Source organism: Mycteria americana, chromosome 4, assembly GCF_035582795.1.
Source record: "Mycteria americana isolate JAX WOST 10 ecotype Jacksonville Zoo and Gardens chromosome 4, USCA_MyAme_1.0, whole genome shotgun sequence".
NCBI lineage: Eukaryota > Metazoa > Chordata > Aves > Ciconiiformes > Ciconiidae > Mycteria > Mycteria americana.
The window spans coordinates 37,809,720-37,829,687 of record NC_134368.1 but is presented as its reverse complement, the minus strand read 5'-3'; the positions used below and the strand labels follow the sequence as shown (position 1 = coordinate 37,829,687).

General features: G+C 44.8%; 1 protein-coding gene across 3 annotated transcripts in view; it reads left to right on the top strand.

Moving 5' to 3' along the window:
- The first annotated feature begins 860 nt into the window (after window positions 1–860).
- The window catches only part of STOX2 (storkhead box 2), a 75,146-nt gene continuing 56,038 nt past the window's right edge, over window positions 861–19,968 (top strand). For 2 of the 3 annotated variants that reach the window (XR_012775506.1, XM_075500235.1), the window contains exon 1: window positions 862–2,298. Coding sequence is in view for 1 of the 3 variants with exons in the window: in XM_075500235.1 (XP_075356350.1) it covers window positions 2,133–2,298 (166 nt within the window). In the remaining 2 variants the exon portion in view is untranslated. Of the gene's footprint in view, window positions 2,299–19,968 lie in introns of all 3 variants that reach the window. The other variant, XR_012775507.1, reaches the window with a different exon arrangement.

Genomic DNA, 19,968 nt, shown 5'->3' with positions numbered 1-19,968 from the left:
GGGTACTGAAGTGATTAACCCAGAGCTGCGCAGCAAGGCAGCAAAGGGATGATGTCTCAAGGTCTGTTGGCTTTGATGTTCAATTCATTCACCGACGGTCATACCTTTACCGGTTCACCACTACTGAAAATTTTCAATTACTGACAAAATTACAGTCCTCTGATTTTCCATGCTCTTAGAAATGTGACACAACCCCCTGTAAGAAAGGTTAAGTAATTATAAAAATGTAAATATAAGTACTTTATTGGCAACATTTTCAAATCCCTGCATTGCAGTTGCCTCCTCTGGTAACGCTGGCACCACTTGATGTCAGGCATGCTCAAAGCTGTCTTGCAGAGGAGGAACCGAGTCCCTTCGTGCAGTTTTGGTTCACCGGAGTTAACCAAAAACCCTGCCTGCCTCCCTGGTGGCCTGGCCCAGTTCAATATGGCGCCGTGGGTGCAGATATGCGACCCACTGGGGTGAGAGGGTGGGTGACCTCCTTCCTGCCGGCGAGGCGTGTAGGCCGGCTGTCCTGGACACCCTTGCGGGGCACAATGATTTTTTACCGTGGTGGTGTGACTGACCGGGCCCTCCTGGGAGAGACGGGAGGCGGCGGCTCTTCAGGCGTCGAGGGGGAAAGAAGGCACCGCTGAGGGAGGATGCGCGGGTGAACCCCACTGGCTCCACGCAGGGGTGCCCCGGGGATACGGATCTCTACCGGCCCGCTTCCCTCCGCTGTATCCGTTCGCCTCGAGGTTGGCCCGGGGCGGGAGCGCTGCCCGAAGGAGCCGGGAGACGAGGCCCGGCGGGCCTTGCCGCTACGGCGGCCCTGCCCTTCCCCTCCTTCCCGCAGCTCGGGGCGGTGCGCGCCGCTGCCCCCTCCCCGTTGGCTGCCGCGGGCGGCGCCCGGCGGTGCGGGGTGCCCGGCGCTGCGCACCGAGCTCGGCGCCCGCCTCCCCCCGGCCCGGCCCGGCCCGGCGCTCCCGCAAGAGCCACCGCCAGGAAGGAAGGAAAGAAGGAAGGAAGGGAAGGGAAGGAGGCGGAGCGGGCGCGGGCGGGAGGGGGCCGGCTCCCCCGCAGCGCACCGGGCTTTGTACGCCGGTGCCTGCGAGCCGGCCCGAGCCCCGGCCGGCGCCGCACGGGGGAGCGCGGAGCCTGGCGGGACCCGCAGGCCGCGCCGGGACTAGCATGAGCCCGGGCAGCGGCGCGGCGCCCGGCGCTCCAGCAGCAGCTGCTCGCGGCGCGGCGGGGCGGAGAGCGGAGGGCGGGCGGGCCGGGCAGGCGGGCGGTGCGGCCAGCGGCCTCCCCGGTGGTCTCGCCTCCCGCGCTGGCCGCCCCTAGCGCGGAGCCGGCAGCGGTCGAGCCCCGGGGACAGGCGGGTGAGGGTTGGGGTCGGCCATGGCGAGGCGCGACGCTGCCGGGGGCCGCCGGCCGCTGCCGGCCGCCCGGGCGCCGCGGGCCTGAGGGGGGGCGGCGGCGGCGGCGGGGGGGGGTCGCGGCTGCTTCCGCCGGTCCCGCGGCCGGGAGAGGCGCCTGCGGGCCCTCCCTCCTCCTCTTCCTTCTTCTTCTTCTCCTCCTCCTCCTCTCCCTTCTCCTCCTCCCCCTCCCCCTCCCCCCGCTGCTCCTCCCGCCGCGCCGGGAGCTGCCGCCTGCCTCCCCAGCGCCGGGCGCGCCGCGGTCGGGGTCGCAACCGGCGGCCGCGGGGCTTTCCTCATTTGTTCGGGCCTTTTGTGTCGCGGCTCACAGTTGGCTAAGCACGGCCGGGCTGAATCGGGCCATTGTTCGGGACCCCCGAGCTCCCACGTTGCACATCTCTCGTCCCCATCCCCCCCGCCAGCCCCCCCGTTTTTTGCCTGAGAAGCCACATAACGTGCCTTTCCTCCACGCGAATCTGGGAGCTGTAAGCCGGACCGATTGCAAATGAAGTGTAATGCATTGTGGGACGTGTGTAAAATTGGATCATTCGAGGGGGGGGAAAAAAAAAAAGGAAGGGACCTGCGGCTGGCGCCCTAGAAGAGGTAGCGGCGGGATGCGCGCAGGTTGCGCCCCGGCGGTACCCGCGCTAGGCTGATGCCAGGCAGCGCGCATCCGGCAAGCCGCAAGGCCTGACCCATGCTGCGGCGGGAGGATTAGGCTCGGGCATCCTCAGCATGAAGAAGACGCGGAGTACGACCTTGCGGCGGGCCTGGCCTAGCTCCGACTTCTCCGACCGGGCCTCAGACCGCATGAGGTCCCGCAGCGAGAAGGACTACCGGCTGCACAAACACTTTCCACCAGCTTTCATTTCCCAGGCATCACGGGGCTACATGACATCAGGTTTGTAACATAATTTGCGGGTGCGAGAGAGCTGTATGGCGAGGCTGGTGCGGGATGTGTGTGTGGCTCTGGGAAGGCTGTGTCGGTGGGTACGGAGGGGAGCCTGCGACCGGGAGCGCAAGTTGTTATGAATAATGCAAAAAAAAAAAAAAAAAGTATACATCCACCATTTTGTACCTCTGCAAGATTCACAGCAGGGCCCTCGCAATATGGTGTTTATTAGTCGAGTGAAATAAATGTATGAAAGAAACGGTCGTGTCTGTCGTGGAAGGGCAGATAAAAATGACTGGGTGCGCAGGGCATGGAGCCCTTTGCTCCTTTTGTGCGTAAAAACATGTGCTGTGTATTTACTGCTGCCCCACACATTCCCCTTTTAATGCAGTTAACTCCAGTTAACTCATCGGGCTTTCATGTTTTTCCGTTTTCGAAAGAAAAAGGATCACCTGTGATTGCAAACGCTCTTGCCTTGTTACAGGCTCTCCGGGTTTCAGCTGCATGTTTCTGCAATGGCAAAGCACGCTTTGGTGAAAATGACTGTAAACACATTTGCATTCGTTATTTGAGGTGTAGCAGGAGACCAGACCTGTGTATGTGGGGGAATACAAGCGTGTATTTATATTCATCTGTCGATTGCTTTTAAGGGAGGCCGTAGGGAAATAATGGACACTGCACCAACATGTTTGTGCATGGGAAAGAGAGAGCGCAAACAAAACAAAAAACAACACGGGGAAAGGCAGGCATCGGGGAGAGGCTTGGCCTCCGATGGAGTGCTGATACAATTTCGGAAAGCCTCAGTACTGTTAATGGAAGCTGCTCCATCCTGAAATGCATCTTAGTGGCCTTGGAATTCAGACATTTCATAAACACCCGAAAGAAGACTTGGCAAAATGCTGATGGGGAGGGGGCCGGGGGCAGAAAATCCTGGAAACCTCCTTTGTTGTTCTGCTGCCTGCTTATTGTGATGATTGGACATAACATTTCATTACTATGATGGCAAATTCCAATTTATCATGAAGGCACGTTTTCCCTCTGAGGCTCAATTTAGGTTGAGTAGGCAGATTCCTTTAAAGGAGAAAAAGAGGGAGAGGGAGAAGATGAAGGTATTTATTATGCATTACTGAAAACGTTTCCAGCCCCGTGCCCCGTTCCCCCCCCCCATTTCTGCTGCAAAGGTTGAGCCAAAGATTGTGGTTGTCAGTTATATGCTCACTTTTCCTATCTCTGACCCTAATAAACATATCTCTTCAGTCAGGATTGGTTTCTCATGTTTTAAAAATGTCTCGTGACTATTCTTTCTCTAATGCCCGAGCACAAAGGAAATAATACGCATTTTATTGAAAAATCTGCCTGTGTAAGACTATTGTGCTATTTTGGCAATAGCCGCTCTGATTTTTCCCTTTCCTGGGAAGCCACATATTGAGAGGAAATGACAAGGATAATTTATGCTTGAACAGCTGAAGAAGAGGAGAGTGGTGGTGGTGGTGGAGGGGTTGTTTTGTTTTGTTGGTGCTGCAGGACCTGAAAGCAGCTGGAAAGCCAAATCTGTCTGTACTGCAAAGGTTTTCGTTGGTCTGCGTGAATGTCCTGATATTCCCACTGTAAGATACGCCGTGTCAGTTCTGTTGAAGTCGGTACTTTAAGGCCTTTCTTGCAGTGTGGAAGCCCGTATTTAAAAGAGAAGGAGTTCACGTGAACGTTTTGTGCCAAGCGGTGTGGTTTTTTGCTTGTTTTTAATTCTTCAGGGAAGCAGTCTGGCTCTGTAAAAGCTTTATCTTGGCAAGATTGGTACAATCCAACCAGGCGCTCAAACACCAGCGATCTGCAGAATCAGATGTGTCACCCTGCATTTTTTGGCAGATACCTGTGTCACTGGCAGGGAGGCATAGAATTTGTAATCTGCTATAAATGTTTTAAAGTAATCTCCAGACCCCCAGAATACCGTGTTTATGAATATACAGCGCATTAATTTCAACTGCAATAACTGAAGAAGAAGGACAAATGCCATGTTTAGTTTGAGTAATTTGCTAAAGTTGTTGGAGAGAGGATACATTGAAAATTAAAATCACAAAATGTTTGGTGGTTTGTTTTTTTAAAAAATAAACAACTTAGTAGGCTTTTAGCTGGAAATGCAATTGTTCTCTCGTGATGGATAGTTTCCACATTCATTTATTTTTAAAGGATCCTTGTCCACTGCCTTTCCAAATATTAGTTTTGGGAGGAATGTCTACTGTATTAAACACTTCTTACTGTTTGAAGGAAACTCTCTTCCTCGCAGGAAATCTATAGGAAGTCCTCTGGCTTAAAAGTTGTGGGGATCAGGAATACAAATACATTCTTTGTCACCCAGAATGTTGCAGGGGAGAAAGTGTCCCGAAACACACGGGCTTTTCAGAGGGCTGCATTCTGTTTATCCAGCCATTTAACCTCATCACCATTAGCATTGTTATGGTTCTCTTTTAATTAAATGCAGCATTGTTTGGGGTGGGGGTGGAGGGTGGGAAAGAAACCTTGGGGTTTTGCCTCGGTTACACTGCTTAGGGAAATATGACAAAGCAGACAGTCAAACAGCCTTCAGTAAGATGCTAAAAGCTTGAAACATTAATATTTGAGTATGCCTGAATGGGGCATGGAGAATCATATATACGTACATTTCATTCAGCACAGAGAAATATTGAGTAATGGTGTTGCAGTTAATGCCGTGGTGTTTTATTTGTGGAAAATACAGTCTTTCAGCAGAACCCTGTTTATAATGGAAGTGCAAACCTCATGCTAGAGTGGTGGAGCATACCCAATTTTAAGCAGCCTTTTCAGTAAAACTGAGTAAGGACCAGTTTGATATTTGCTTGATTAGAAGCAGCATTGGTGGCTGGCAGTCACATTTTCAATACTTCGGGAACAAACTGCCCATAATTGTAGAAAATTGATGCAGATGCAATTCATCTGAAATGTAAAGATTGTTTGACAGATGATTGGAGATAGAAGTAAGGAGGAAAAAAAGCAGGGGAATTTAGAAAATCACACATTTTTACTGCTGAATAATCTCTTGATACATGCTATTAAATCGGCTGTACTCCAGGGTTTCTTTAGACCTCCTAGCAACCACTAGGTTCAAAGGCCGTGCAAGGAGTTCATTGTTCATGCGGAATATTAATTTCCCAGTGGAGGACTGACTTGGAGAAAAAACACTGAAAAAGAAAACTACAACAATGTAGAGCTTTGACCTTGCGTGAAGAGAGATGTTGAAAAGTTTCAATCCAAGAAAATTCATACATGTTACTGAAAAAGGGGAAATATACTTGGAGTTTTTGATAGATTGCTGCTTAAATGAAGGGAAAATAAAGAAATCGTATGAAACTGCCAAGCAGGATAAAACTTACTGAAGCTTAGGAGGGCTTCAAAAAGTCACACGAAATTATATGTATAGCTTTTGAAATGTTGGAAGCTTCTTGCTTTTTTTTTTCTTTTTTTTCCCTCCTAAATAACAAAGGCAAATCCTGGATTTTGTTTTAGCGGAGAGAGGAACTGCACCCTGTGGTTGACCCAGCTGTTAAATGTTACCAGAACTGAGCAGCGCTCTGGAAAGAAATACTTTTTTCTGCAGTCTTTCTTGAGCTATTTTAATTGAAGATCTTGGTGTTGGACGTAATGTGTCAGTTTGAGATGGGGGTGGTGTAGGGTAACAGTCTAGCACCCGCAGCACGAAGGAATGTCTGAAGAGCTTTCTACAATGGTAAAAACTAATTCCAGAGCATGCTTATTTGAAGGTTACCTTCTGAAAAGTTTGCAATTACTTTATTGTGCTTTTGCTATAAAATTTCCTTGCAGAGGTTTCAGTGCTCCAAAGTTGAAGGGTAAAATTCAGTCTCGGTGTTGCCCTACTGTTACTGGAGTTCAATTACCAAGTTGAAGCAGAAGGGAAAGGAGAGAAGTATCTAACACTGCTATCCAGCTGATGGTATCTGTGTGCAAATTAAAATTTGTAGGAGGGAAATATAACCTTACTCTTCATTTCAAGGATGTTTGATGGAAGGTGTAGGACTGCCTCTTCAGCCTCCTTGAACAGTAAGAAGGATCTTGGGAGTCATTTGAGCAAATTTGAGAGTCCTGAGTATTTTTCTGTTTTAAGCTTGAACCTCTAACTCTAATAAAAATTAGTATTTGGAGATAACCATGCATGATCTGAAGAACTCAGTTTAACATAATTGAGAAATGACAGATATACACGCAAAGCCTTGAAGCTCCTTCAGTTCTCCGGTCCCTTAATTCAGTTGTCTAAAGGAATATGTTCTAGCTTGAAAGCAGCTGTATTGTAATTAATATTTAATGGAATAATCAGTATTGCATCACCTTCTTTTTCTCTCAGTGTGGTATTAAGAAACACCTTCCAATTCATCTGCTTAACAGTAATGTGATCTCTTTGCCTCCCTGAATTCTGAGTAGTTTTAGGCTGTCTTAGACCAGACCCATTAATGGGACAGTAAAAACTGAGAGCATGTAGGTGTCGATGCCTTGCAGGGCTAGCTTTGCCTCTTGCCTCCTGCTCCGTGTCTTTTGCTTCAGCCTGTGCTGACCTGGTGAACCCCAAGGGGGTCACTCCGTTCAGTTACTTGAGGGGCTGTGCTTGGTTTATTGCTCGGGAAGTTGCCTCTGGGCTCGCTGTGCCTTCTGGTCCCTTTTGGCCTCTGGGGCATCCGCTTGCCTTGGCAGAGAAATAGGAACTTCCACTGCATCCTGATGTGGGGAGAGGGTCTAGGTGCGCTCTGTCTTCAGAGCACAAACTTGGTCCTGGTTCATGGACCAGCCATTTTTGCACAGTTTCTAGCTCATTTCGTTTTTGCCCCTGATTTCTTGGCTAAAAGAATGCAAAAGACAATCTTCTCTCTCCTCCTTCTGTAGAACCCTGGTTTTCACTCCTGCGGTGGCCTGTGCAGTATTAACTTGCGTACAGGGCTATGCCCATGCCTGTGTGTTATGCCACTGGCTCCACGCCTGGTCCTTTCCCACCAGATACCAAGGTATTTTCTGCATATCCATGACTTCACTTTTAGACCACGCTAAAAGTGGACAGTGTCCGGTGTACTACTTGTGCATTCAGCTGACCAAACTGCATTTGGGTACCTGTTGTTCTTCCTGGCTGCTGTGACCGATGAGCAAGGGGATCCAGAGTGGCTTTTTTGCTCATGGCATTAGAAGTAAAATCAAAGAGGAAGGAATATAAGAAAGAAACAGAAGTCTGTGTGTATGCCTGTCTTACCTAGACCTGTTCATGTTTCTATCTCAGTTCAAAGCACTCATCCCTGCAGGGCTAAGTTTCAGGTTATTTTTCCTCCCCAGCCTCTGTCGCTGCTTGCATTCAAAGTCCCCGTGTTCTCTCTGCTGGTTTGCTTGGACCTTCGGCCAGGTCGGGGTGCACAGAGGTGCTCCAGGATCAGGTCAGCAAAGGGCATCGTCTCCTTGGCGTTTGCGCAGAGGTGCCAGTCTGAATCTGAATACGTTTCTAGGTGTGTTTTCCAGTAGTCCTGTGATTGAAGTAATTTGTTATATGCACACTGGACATCATGATAGCCTACTGAAGATACGGGAAGCTCCTCTTTCAAGAGTAGACAAGGGTTCAGAACAAACACAGTACTGATTCATGACAAATAGCTCCCAGTCTTTCACAGGTGTAGAAGTTATACTCTGTCTTTGTTGGCAACATTTGATAAACCTGAAGGGTGTTGAATATCTTGCCATTTTGGAATTGGATAGCAGCCACATCTTTGGAAAATGCATTACTTGTTGGAGGAGGCTGAAATGTGAGGATTTTGCAGATCACCTTGGTTTAGCCCAGTGACCTGCTCAGTTGTGAGCAACAATAGGCTTTCATTTGTATGCAGGAGAGTAAACTACCATTTTTGTAACATTCTTTGCACAGTTTTACCTGTGCAAAGCACACCTCTTTAGAGGTATAAGTACGATCAGGTATGAAGACTAAAAAGATGATACTTTACTAAGCGCATCGTAGAAGTCCTCCAAAAATTGGGGGTTTCTTTTCAGTGTTCTGGGAAGCTGCTTTAGTGTGACTCTGCTTCATAACCCATAGCAGGTTGTAGAATATCTCTGTGAACAGCATTAAAACCAAATCAGCATCCTATCACCTAAACTCCGGGCCATGATTCAAGTAAAGCAGTGCTGAAAAAACTTTTCAGATAAGGTTACTCTTGGCTCCTCCTGAGCATGCTTTTACCTTGAAAGAGGCCAGACAGTATTAAAGCCATGATCAAAAATTGTCAGCTAATTTAGAACTTGTGTAAGAATTGCTAAATAATACAATATTAATTGCGGGGGGGTTTCATTGAAAAGCATGATATGTGACATTATTTTAAGTGATAAAGCTACCACTAAATTATGAAAACTGGATATTTGATGTTTTTGGTGGAGTAGACGTAAATCTGAGCCTAGAAATACAGGTTGCCCTTTGTAAGAAGTATCTAATGAATACTTCATGCAATTCTGCCTAACCATTGGGTTTAGTTTTCACCAGAAAAAGGAAAAGGAGTAGTAACCATTGAAAATGAGACCTGAATACCTGAACTTAACCAGAACACTTTCAGTTATTGGTCTTTTTTTCTAGGTAAATTAAATATGAGGACAGGAAGCAGAAATGAGGGTTAAAAGCTTCTCTAAAAGTCTCGGGAAACTGTGTGCCTCTGTACTTGTCCTTGCAATAATTTTTGGTATCAAGGCCAATGGCAAACAGAGTAGTCCTAGGGAAAATGCTTGAATATTGAAGCTGCAAAACTCTCCCAAACCAGCATTTGTTGCTCTCAAGTGACTACCTGTAGCTATGAGGGGGATATGAAAGTTCTTTATAGCTACTGGCTTGCTTTTTTCAGCACATTTATCGAGTTGGCTGCTCTACTGATGCTGTTTTGTATCTTACTCTTGGATGACATATAGGTGCTGGAATTACCTTGCTCAAATAGACTGTGAAGGAGAACGGGAAAAGTAAAAAGAAAAAAAGACCTGGCTTTACAGGAAGCATATTTGGGCGTGCAGCATGATGGAGTGGGTAGAGCAGTCTAGTTTACACAGAGCCCTGGGCTCTATTGGCAGCTTTTAAGCAGTCTGCAAAAGGTAACCGAAACAAGAAAACTCGATTTTCAACAGGCTTGAATTCATTGTAAAAAGGATAGCAAGCTTCCCTTTTCCTTCAAAGAGAGATTAAAATCACTGGTTTGAAAGTCAGGAGGTGAGGGAGGTGTTCCCAGTTGTGTCAGTGGTCATTTTTGTTTTCCTGGGCACTTCAACTGTTTCTGCAGTTCCCTACATTTGGATTGTAATCCATTCAGTAGGAGAACTGTCTCCTTTATTTTGTACTGTAATATTGCCAATCGCGAAAACGGTCCTATCTCAACACAGGCCTTGAATTAGTGACGGTGGGTAAGAATGAACATCCAAAACCAGCTGTATTCAGTGTGAACAGAGCAGTCCTCGTTCTGCAAGTGAAATCCTGCATTCAGATCAACCTTTGGACGCCATGGTGTTCATAAGAATTTTCCATCTCGCCTTCCTGCAAGCTGAAGAAGAAAGCCTGTTTATAATACCAGCAGTAAATGATGTGGAATCATTGTTATTCAGTACTGTTATCACTTCTACCTTGTCAACCAACTCCTCACAACCCAAAGATAGTTCTGTTTTTCATCAAATTGTAGATGATGCGATTCCTATAATTTTTGAAGTACAGGAGTGGTTCTTGTTACTTCAGTGGGAAATGCTATCTGCAGGAGATAGCTACAAATGCACGATTTATTAGAAATTTCAAGTTGTGGTGTTGAAAAAACAGATCTCAGTGGTTTTATTGGATCTGATAGGGTGTGAAAGCAGAAGACAAAAGAGGAAGAATGAACAATTTATTTGAGGAACTGCTTTTAATTTGTGGACTTTTATGTGGACCTTATGATTCTTGAGGGTAGGGATGGCCTGTGTATAGCACATTGATTTCAGGTATTGTGAAAAAGCATGAATGAGAAGGTATTTACACAAGGTCTTTTTATTTAATGAAAGTAGCAAGAAGAGAGACAGCAGGGGCAAGTCTTTCATTTTGTATCTGTCTTGTAAAGTTAACTCCTAACTTTTCTTTCTCTGTGATCCATTAGAGATATTGGTGGCTAGGCAGTACATTGCGTGCTTTAGCTTTCAGCTGAAACAATTGAGCAGTAACTGCTTCTGTTAGCAGTTTTTCTTTACGAAAGTTGTCCAGATAGCCTAGATGAACCGTAGCCCTCTCTCTTCCGTACGCCTTATTGACCAGGGATTTTATTTTGAAAAGTATGTCTAACATTAGAGTAGAACAGACTCCTGGACACTAATCGTCATCTTCCCAAACGTGATGGGGAATGCAGCTGCAGTTTGGCTGGGATGCTAGAACTGAAGCAATACGAGAATCTCTTCCTGAGTTTGGGTACCGTCCTCGGTGTGGTATGTGTGTCCACGAAGCATCTCGCGCACCCGTTCTTGAGGTGCCGGTAGCAAGTAGAAATCTGCATTTAGTGCTCTCAAAACACCTTTTCCAGCTACTATTTTCTTTCCCAGCTGTATTGTTTAAAGAAAAAAAATGAATGGCCCTTTGTAGTGAATTTGACCTCAACATTTTGAGGCCCGAAGAGTATAATAGACAATTCAGAAATACTTACTTAATGTGGCCTGGAAAGGCAAAGTTCAGTGTGAAAGCTGAGTTCATCATAACGCAGGAAGCTGTGCTGGGAGACCCTAGATTATGTAAACTAGTTTTCTTGCCCATTTGTGTTCTTTTAATTTCCTCCATAATTTCCTATGAATTTCCTGTTGATGACCTGTGACCTAGTTTCAGAAGATGAACTCCTGACCATATGTGATAACGTTTTAAATGCCATAAATTGGACCGTTTATCTTATAAGCCAGTAAAAATGATGTACTAAATTTCATTGTGGTACTTAACTTTCCCTCTTAAATTTTCACAGCGTTTTAGAGCCAAGTACCATTCTTCATTTTCATAGGATGTTCTAAATTCTGCTCTCCTGAGAATTTACGTTCTTGGATCGTACAGTGACCTTGTTTCACTACACGTAAGCCTTAAACTAAATATTTTTTTAAACAGGGTGAAACGGAAATATTTATTACAAGGTTTTCTTACGATTTGTGCGCTTTTAGGTGTAAATGCTGCATGGCTGGCTGGGTGAGTAGAGGGAACAAAAACTTCAGAGGAGAAGGTTTATTGGCTTTAACATTAAGTTTGGAACAGCTGCAACTCCCATGTGTAAATTGGGCATGTCTGTAGCACATCGCTTTTGAGAGACGGAGGGCAGATACTGCTGGCCATGGGAAGTTCACCCGAGGCCCAAGTGGTCTCTCAGCCTCTGGTGTTAACTTCAGGGCAGGTTCACTGGCCCAGAGGCAGGATCACAGGTGGGAGCAGCACGGCTCGCTGCCGTCTGTCCACGCGCGGACTCCCTCCCTTTGCACTAGTCCAGTCCAAAATCACGAACAAAGGAAATCCATCTTGGGGAATATTTAGGGGTTTGTGATATGTTACTAGGTCTGTCGTCTCTTTCATTGTGGATGGATGTCATTACTTTCTTGCTTTTTAGATACGGATGTTTTACAGTTGTACGTGTTTTATTGGTTTGTGATGGAAATGATGAAAAATCTTAGGGAAATTATGGGGAGGGGTATATATGTGTACACTGAGTCAATAGGATCATTGCATGGAAGTACTGTGAGACCAGGGCTCAGTGAAAATCGTTTGGGCTTCTGCATGGGACAAGTGTCCTTCCACAGGCATTGAATTTCGGGAGTGAAATCTTGAAATCATATTTGCGTGGGATGTCTGCGTGAGAATGGATCTGGTTGGAATATTTTCACAGAACACAGAAGCAAAAAATGGTTTTCTGCATTTTTTTTCCAGCCGGCTCTAATGAAGTCTCAGTTTCTGAACAACTTCTTAGAATTACTCTGGAAAGAGATATAACCATCTCTAAATGAAACATTTTGCAGATTTTTTTTTTTTTTCCCCTAAAATCACGAGGCATTTTTCTTTGAGTCAATCTTAGGTTCAGTCTGTATAATTATTTTAATTGCAGAAATTTTCTCCAGTAACCATGAGTGTAAAATTAAGGCATCTTTTGGAAACCTCATTTGAAAAACCACGTTCTTAACTACCTCTTTTCACAAGAGGGTGAAGTAGCTCTGTAAGGTATTGTTTATTTTAGAGCCACGTGCAATAATGTGTCATCAGATACGTGGTCTGCCGTATTGCCCTGTGCAGCACAGTAAAGCATAGTTTATGTAAGTTTATTAAATTTTATATATTGCAAACCTGTGCTCTGTGCATGTGTGCTAATGGTTATACGTGAGAATGCACGTTAAGTCCCCAAGGGTCTGGTTCTGTCCTTTAGTGGGAAAAGTGCACACATTTTTGGTTGACTGTTGAGATAGGATACCTTAACTCCCAGCAGGGCTGCTTCCTTGAATGATGCACGTACCTGTCTCTCTTGCACATGTCCTTTGCCTACATCAGGGAATTGGAAAGGCTGAGAAGGGCATAGCTGTAACTGCTGAGTAATGCTCCCTTTTAATTGAAGTCTGCCTTTGAATAAGGGCTGTAGATTGGACAGCTAGAGAAACTGGGGCAGGCTTACCAGAAACAAGGGCGGGTGTGATGGCAGCGAACAAAAAGAGGAGTCGTGGGCAGAGTTGCTGTTCTGCCAGATCAGGCTCGTGTTCTGGCGTCCTGGCCATGAGAAGTACGCTTCCCCAGCTCACCCTTAGATTTCAATTTAAGTAATTTATCTCACTGGGTTTAAATCAGGACCATCGCTCCTTCACTTGCGTGTCTCTGAGCTCATTTCAAAGGCTAATAATTGATACAGCTTTTTTTCTGCCTACCAGATGATAATCTCATTCGGTTTTCATCCCAGTGCTGATTGTTCCAAATAGAGCCATAGGCACGCAGCAATACGGTGAACTCAGCTTTTCATGGTTATCCCTTTTTATCCTAACAGTGTTCCCTTTTTCACATCTTCAAGAAATGTACTAAAGTAAAATGAAGTGTTTCATGGTAGCTTGCATTTAGAGTTAAATCATTAAAAGGTAAATTAAAAAAGTTGAGGAAAAAAGCTTTACCTGCCTGTGTCATCATAGTTCATTCACTAGTTAATGAGGCAGTTGAATAGGACAGCGTATTTCAAGCAATGAGAAAGCATACAAAATGATGTCGATGTTGGATTTTACTCATGGGTTGGTGTCACACCAAGCTCTGTTATTGCTAGGTGTGGCGAAATTGTCTGGCAGCACAGCTGCCCTTGGGAACTGTCATTTTATCTCTGGTAGCAAATTAGCTTCAAACCCAACTTTTCAGATCAGAGCATTTGACCTGTGTTTTGTACTCCGACATAGATGTGTGTATGTGACTGCTGTGCGTAACATCAGGAGGGCTGTTTTGTTATGGGGGACCAGCAAGGAGAAAAAAAAATCTGAAAACTGCTCCGGTATACATTGCCATGCAATGACAGTTTTTGATGACAGTTTTCCAGCAAGAGCTGGAACGAGGGTGGAAAATTTGCCTTTTTTTACCATAAGTGAGAACCTAAGAGTGGTCATGCCGGTTAAGACCCAGGTCTGTCTTGCCACTATGCGGTGTCCAACTATGACCACAAACAGGTGCCCAGGGAAGAGGAAGAAGAGAGCAAGTGCGTGTGGTGCTTCCCTGGCATGCTTCCCTGCCTCCAGCTGGTTCAGGCAATACGGTTTGGTTAGTAGTCCTCAACAGGTTTCTCTTGCAGGTATACTCTGTGGTACCTGTGGGAATATTAGGGGAGTGACAACTGCTCACCTTGTATACGAGGAGCTGCCCTGTGGCAGCCCTGAGTGGTGTGCATTAGGTCTCATCCTGTCCTCTTTTGCAGCATTTCTTGCTGATGAGGAATATATGCACGTGTGAAGAAGGTTTTAAGGGTCTTGGTATTTTTGGTGGTGGAAGAGCAGTGGGTCAGCTGTTAGGTCAAGAGGCAACATTAATCCCCTCTCTCCAAATACAACAGACACGAATTGCAGATTCCTGTAACTGGGATATTAATAGTATTCATGTCATCACACTTTCTCTATTTACATAAGATAGGTTGTGAAGTCATGAATGAAGCATTTGTTAATTATTTCTGTAATTCCACTTATGCCTTGTTTCCCTTAGTTTTATTCCCTTAGTTCCTCCCTTTCCTTCCCTTCTGAATCCTGGGCATCATGAGCCATCTCATCTTGAAGGTGACACATGCCTAGATGAAAGGCTTGCATTAAGCAGGAGTTTCTTGTTATACCAACTCTTGACATTCCAAAAATGTCAACTCCTGATTCACGTTGCAAACAGGATGTGGTGCCAAGACATTAGTCCTTTCCAAGTCTTCCACTTATTAATCAGGCAGAAGTGCTGTTTCAAGACAGAGTTGTCCTGAGAAAATACTGCAGAAGTGCATCCAACATTTCATGTATCCCCTTTCCTTATTTTGGAGGCATTGGCTGGCTCACAAGTTTAATCTTGGTTGAGAGGTAATTGTTCGGCTAATAGCTAAAGGCCGCTTTCCAGCATGGCTTCCTGAGCTTGTGAGACGTTGGGTGTCTCAGTGAAAGCGCTGGTTTTCACAGGAGCCAAATGTTCAACATCTCTGAAGGCTGGTAAATTGGGCTGTGCAGGTTTCAAAACCCACGTATCTGGATTTGCATCTGGGCCTGAACTGACCCTGTCCATGTGCTTGGCAAATAGGCTGCCTTTGAGAATGGTGACAGAGCGTAGAGCTGACTACCTGTCTGGTCGCCATCATCTCTCTGCAGAGCTGCTTGAAGCATCCATCAAACTTATGTCCCCAAGCCCCGTCAATTCATAGACCAGCATCATAGAAACTTGTTTCTGAAATAGATTTCAGGTGTGTGGTGTAAATGTGGATGGAGACGAGTGCGTGTGGTGGTTCTTCCCGTGATGCTCTGTGCGTGCACTGCGCGTGGTCCAGCCCTCCCAAGGGACGCTGCATGCACGTTCAGTGATGCTCATGGGAATCGTCTTTTTGCTGTGTACGTGCAAGATCACTTTACTGCGCGTGCTGAGTGGTATAATCTATTTATACAGGTTATATATAATTTTACTTTATACTTATGTTCTTTTTAAGACTGCTCTCTTTAATCTCCATCCTTCTGCTGAAGTTTTTATATTCTACTTGTTAATATAGCATCAGAGCACATCCATTTCATATATGCTGTTTGGGGAGACTATATTGTATACCAACGTGAGTGTATTTTGTTTGTGCTTTGTGTACATCCGCAGGTGTTTAATTTAGATGTGCATGCTGTTAGTAATTGTAATTGATGTTGCAGATGTGTTTCCTAGCAAGGCTAAAACATAAACATTGGAAAAACAATGCAAATGGTAGAAAACATAGGATGCAAACCAGTAAAAATGATAGAAAAGTGATGAAATTTTAGTAATAGACCTCAGTTTAAAAAAATTTAAGAAGTCACTCTTGGCAATCTTTGAATTTCTCACTTCTTTTTTCATCTGCAGAAGTGTTGTTAACCACTGTTGTAGCAGTGAGATTTTCACAGGAGATTGAAGTGGTGGGTTTTTTTTTCTGTCCCCTCCAGTCCATGATCTAATCTAACTGTCTTAGTGGGTGCTTAATCAGAGTAACTCCAAAGTAGATGATTTTACAGTCTAAAGTTACTATTACATATTAAAAAGTCCAGCATTTTAAATTCTAGTGCACAATAAGAACATATCAGTTGTTCCTTACAGGATCTAAAGCCTTTATTTTGTGAACTCTTGAAAAAAGTGTGGACTTTTAACCTGTATTAGCTAATGTAGAAGCAACAGCAAAGGTCAAATGTTAAATGTTTAATTTGGCTTCTCTAATTGTAGGATTATTGAAAATTATCTGATAGACCGTGGGGTCAGATTCTTCTTTGTATGCCCATGCAATTGCCTGAGTTGTTACTAGTTTATTGTAGTGTGAGAGCAATTGTAGAATTGCTGGCAAAAGTAGAATAATTTCTCTAGGCGAGAGCCAGGCAACAGAATTGGACTTTGCTTGATGACAGTCAGGGAAAACCAAGGATCATTTGCAGTATGAAATTCAGTACTCTTTAGTCCTCCATTCGTTAGTGGTGTTGGTTTATTCCTAATTGTCTGATTTAAAGGTGGATATTCACACTCACATTGAGTAATACTGTATCTTTGCGGTAGTGTCATTGAAATGAACAGTGTTACTGTTGTGACAGCAGTGAGCTGGGTCTGGTCTTGCATGTGCGTGTAGGCTGGTGATCCCCTGCTTGTACCAGGGGCGAAAGGGGACCTAGAGCTCTTGGTGCTCGGGTGGAGGCAAAGGAGAAGACCCTGGGGCACTTATGTCAAAAGCATGTAGGTGAGGGAAGGGGAAGAACTGGAGCCTAAAACAGTTATTGCTGAGTATTACTTGCATGTAATCCTAAAATCAGGGCAAGGTGCCAGATTTTGTGGTAAGCTGTCATGCCTTGCTGAAACATGCTGTGGTGTGGCACCACCTTTCCCTCTTGTGATCCTGAGCTGCACCTTGCTGTCATTGCAATATGACAGTCCCTCCCCTTGATTTTACTGGTAGTTTGGAAGGCAGGGAGTTGGACCAGCGGCTGATACTTAAGTGAAGCAAGAGTGAAGCAGGAGGTAAACTCATGTGTTCAAAGGGAGATTTCTCGGAGCGGAGGCTGCACGGCTCCCCCAGTAGTCATTCGCAACTAGCTATTGAAGCGAAGGAAAGCCAGGAAGTTTTTGTGACCTGTGTTTTCCCATTGCTTTCTTTCATAGAGCTTCTCTCCCTTGTAGGTACTCTGATGTCTCCTTGTAAGGCTGAGCTTTGGCTTCAGTCTTTCCTCGGTAGACATTGTGATGGGTCACCAAAACTTGTGGGGACATAAGAGCTTGGAGACTGCTCCCCCTCTGTCAAATTTGTTTGATACTGTCCAAGAGTTACGATGTGGAAGAACTGATAGTGCAGGGCTAAGAGAGATAGTAGCGTCACACCACACGTTCCATCATGAAACCAGACCAAAAGAAAGTCTGTAAACAGGTCTCCAAGAAATATATGGGGGCCCTAAGTTCAGAGTATTTAATTTACTTAATAGTTAGATTATGGAAAAAACTACTGTTAGGTAAACCCAAAGCATTTTATTAAAAGCAAAAGGTTTGTCTTGTTAATCCCAATTTCAGAGCTTTTCACGAACAAATTCTTTTAACGTTTCCCCCCTGCCTCTTCAGCAGTGAAAGGGAATAAGCTGGGTGACTGCTGGAAACCTGTAGGCTATGCTCTCTGTTGCAAAGCATAACTGCCCCATTGGTACTTTGGGATAAGATAATTTGTTTAATTCAGCATCAAGGGGAACCCTGGATGTGTAAATATGAAAGGAACAGGCCACAAATAAAGTTGGAACATTCAGCAGCATTTCACAACTCTGAAACAAAATATATGAAGTGCAGTGTTAGCAAATGTTTATATAAAACATGCTACGGTATTACATTGAACAATTATACCTCTCTTATCTCAGGCACTTATCTCTAGCTAAAGCCAAGTGGCTTGCAGGTTTAAATTGCTCAGTATTTTTGAAGTCAGTGTGGTAATGAAATATGCTAAGCAGCTGGGGTTTATGTGTGAGCATTTTGGGTATTTTTTTTGGCCTGACTACTTTTATCTTTGAAGACACAAAAATAATGTAGTCAGAAGGAAAAGGCCAAAGTCTAATGAATTTAATTGCAAAGAGAGTTCACAGTTGCATTTATACCTTCCTTTTAGCATTTGCATCTCGACTTCTTGGAAGTCTTTTGTATAGAAATATTTATATTATATGAGGGCAAATCCTAAGGCTCCCCTCTTGTCACCTCTTTCACAGCCACAGAGGGCTGTGATGACAGCAGGGTTGCTGTTCCCATGGTCAGGGGCAGGGTGGTGGGACTCTAAGACCCCTTGCACAAGGAGCCGATGGCCTGCCACCAAGCCTGTCTGACCAGGCATTTGTGAATGGATGGGAATAGTGTAAGCTAATTTGTTGAATGTCTCATGGCTCCTGCTCTGTTGTGTACTTGTAAAAGCTGCCTGAAAGCAGCTCAGAGTAGCAGCAAGGATATAATAATGAGGCATGGCTTGTTTTTAGAGATCTAGAAATCATAGTTATGCCCACCTCTTTCTTGGTCCATGTGGGTTCGTTGTGTGGTTTTTGTTCTGTGAAGAGCAAAAGGCACAACCTGCTTTTGTAGCTTGTGTTCAGATAAGAAGTTCGTGTCTGCTGTACAGTTTAAAATGGCAGGATTTTTTTCTTTTAGTGTGTGAACCACAAAAGTTGGGATCTTGCGTTGTTTGCCCTCGCTTTCGTGATTATAGAAGATCATGTCATCTCTTGTTTGCAATGACATCTCCACTGTGATTGCAGCTGTAGTCTACACAAAGGAATGACATTAGGGAACAAATTAATATTGGATTTATAGCTTTTCTTAGGGTAGTTCGTCAGACAAGACCAGCCAGCTCTTTATGTGACATTAGCGAATGCTCTGGGGCTCACTAGTAGAGCAAACCTCAGAAATAATGTGGTCTGGCTTTGGAGGTCAAAGGTGGGATGTGCTTTCTGGCGGTTCTCAAAGCATCAGCAGTACGGAACAAGTGGAGGTGTGGTTTTTTTGGTCTTAATGGTAGGCACACATGCTCTTAAGTGGTTTGGTTTTGATTTCAAATCTAGCACTCCTGAAATTTCTATGCTTCTCATCTTGACTAATCAAAGGTTAACTTTTTTTTCCTTCCATTACCTCTCAATCTTGTCACTCTTCCCTTTCACTCCTCATATTGCAGTTGGGAATAAGTAGAAAGTTCAATGTCAGAATTCCTAAATTTTACTCTGTATTGGGACCAGTGAAGCCAAAGAAGCGGGTGGTACTTTATAGCCAAAGAGACAGGGAACCCAGCAACTTGGTGGTATTTAGGTGTTCGTGCTGGTCCGTAGCTTCTTAACATCTTCTTCCATGCCTAGCAGTATTTTGCTAGCTTCCATGTTGTGATTTTTACTACCCTTCTAGCCTTGCCTCTCCAGGCATTGGACAAGTGGACCTCAGGTCCAAGATGACATTTTAGAAATTTTGATCATGACCCTGGCTCTGGAGAGAAACAGCTTAGCACCAGTTTTACAAAGGGGAGTTGAGTCTGCCTGGAAGGAGCTGAGTTGTGGTACTCAGAGGAGCAGCCAGACAAGTGAGAGTGGAGAAACAGCTCAGGAACCCTGAAGCCAAAAGTACTGATGTGTCAAGGGATTTATAAACTGTGTTTTTGCCGGATTTATAGATATTTTTTCTTGAAATGTCACTGACAAACCTTCCTCACACCGAGGAAACAAGTTGTATTTCAAAGATTGTGTCACCAAGAGAAAGAGAGTGCATTTTTATTTATTTCCTTTATTGATATCTTAAGGTGTCCTCTAAAACACCTTCAAACATCTCAGGACTGTCAGTGTCCTGACAGTGAATGCCTCTATTCTGAGTTATTTCCAAAATAAAGCTTTTACCTCTTCCTGTGCTCTTTGCCAGCAACTTCCAGATAGTTTCTAGTGACATTTGTAGGAAGTTTGACCTGTAAAATGTCAGCAAGTATGAGGAGAATT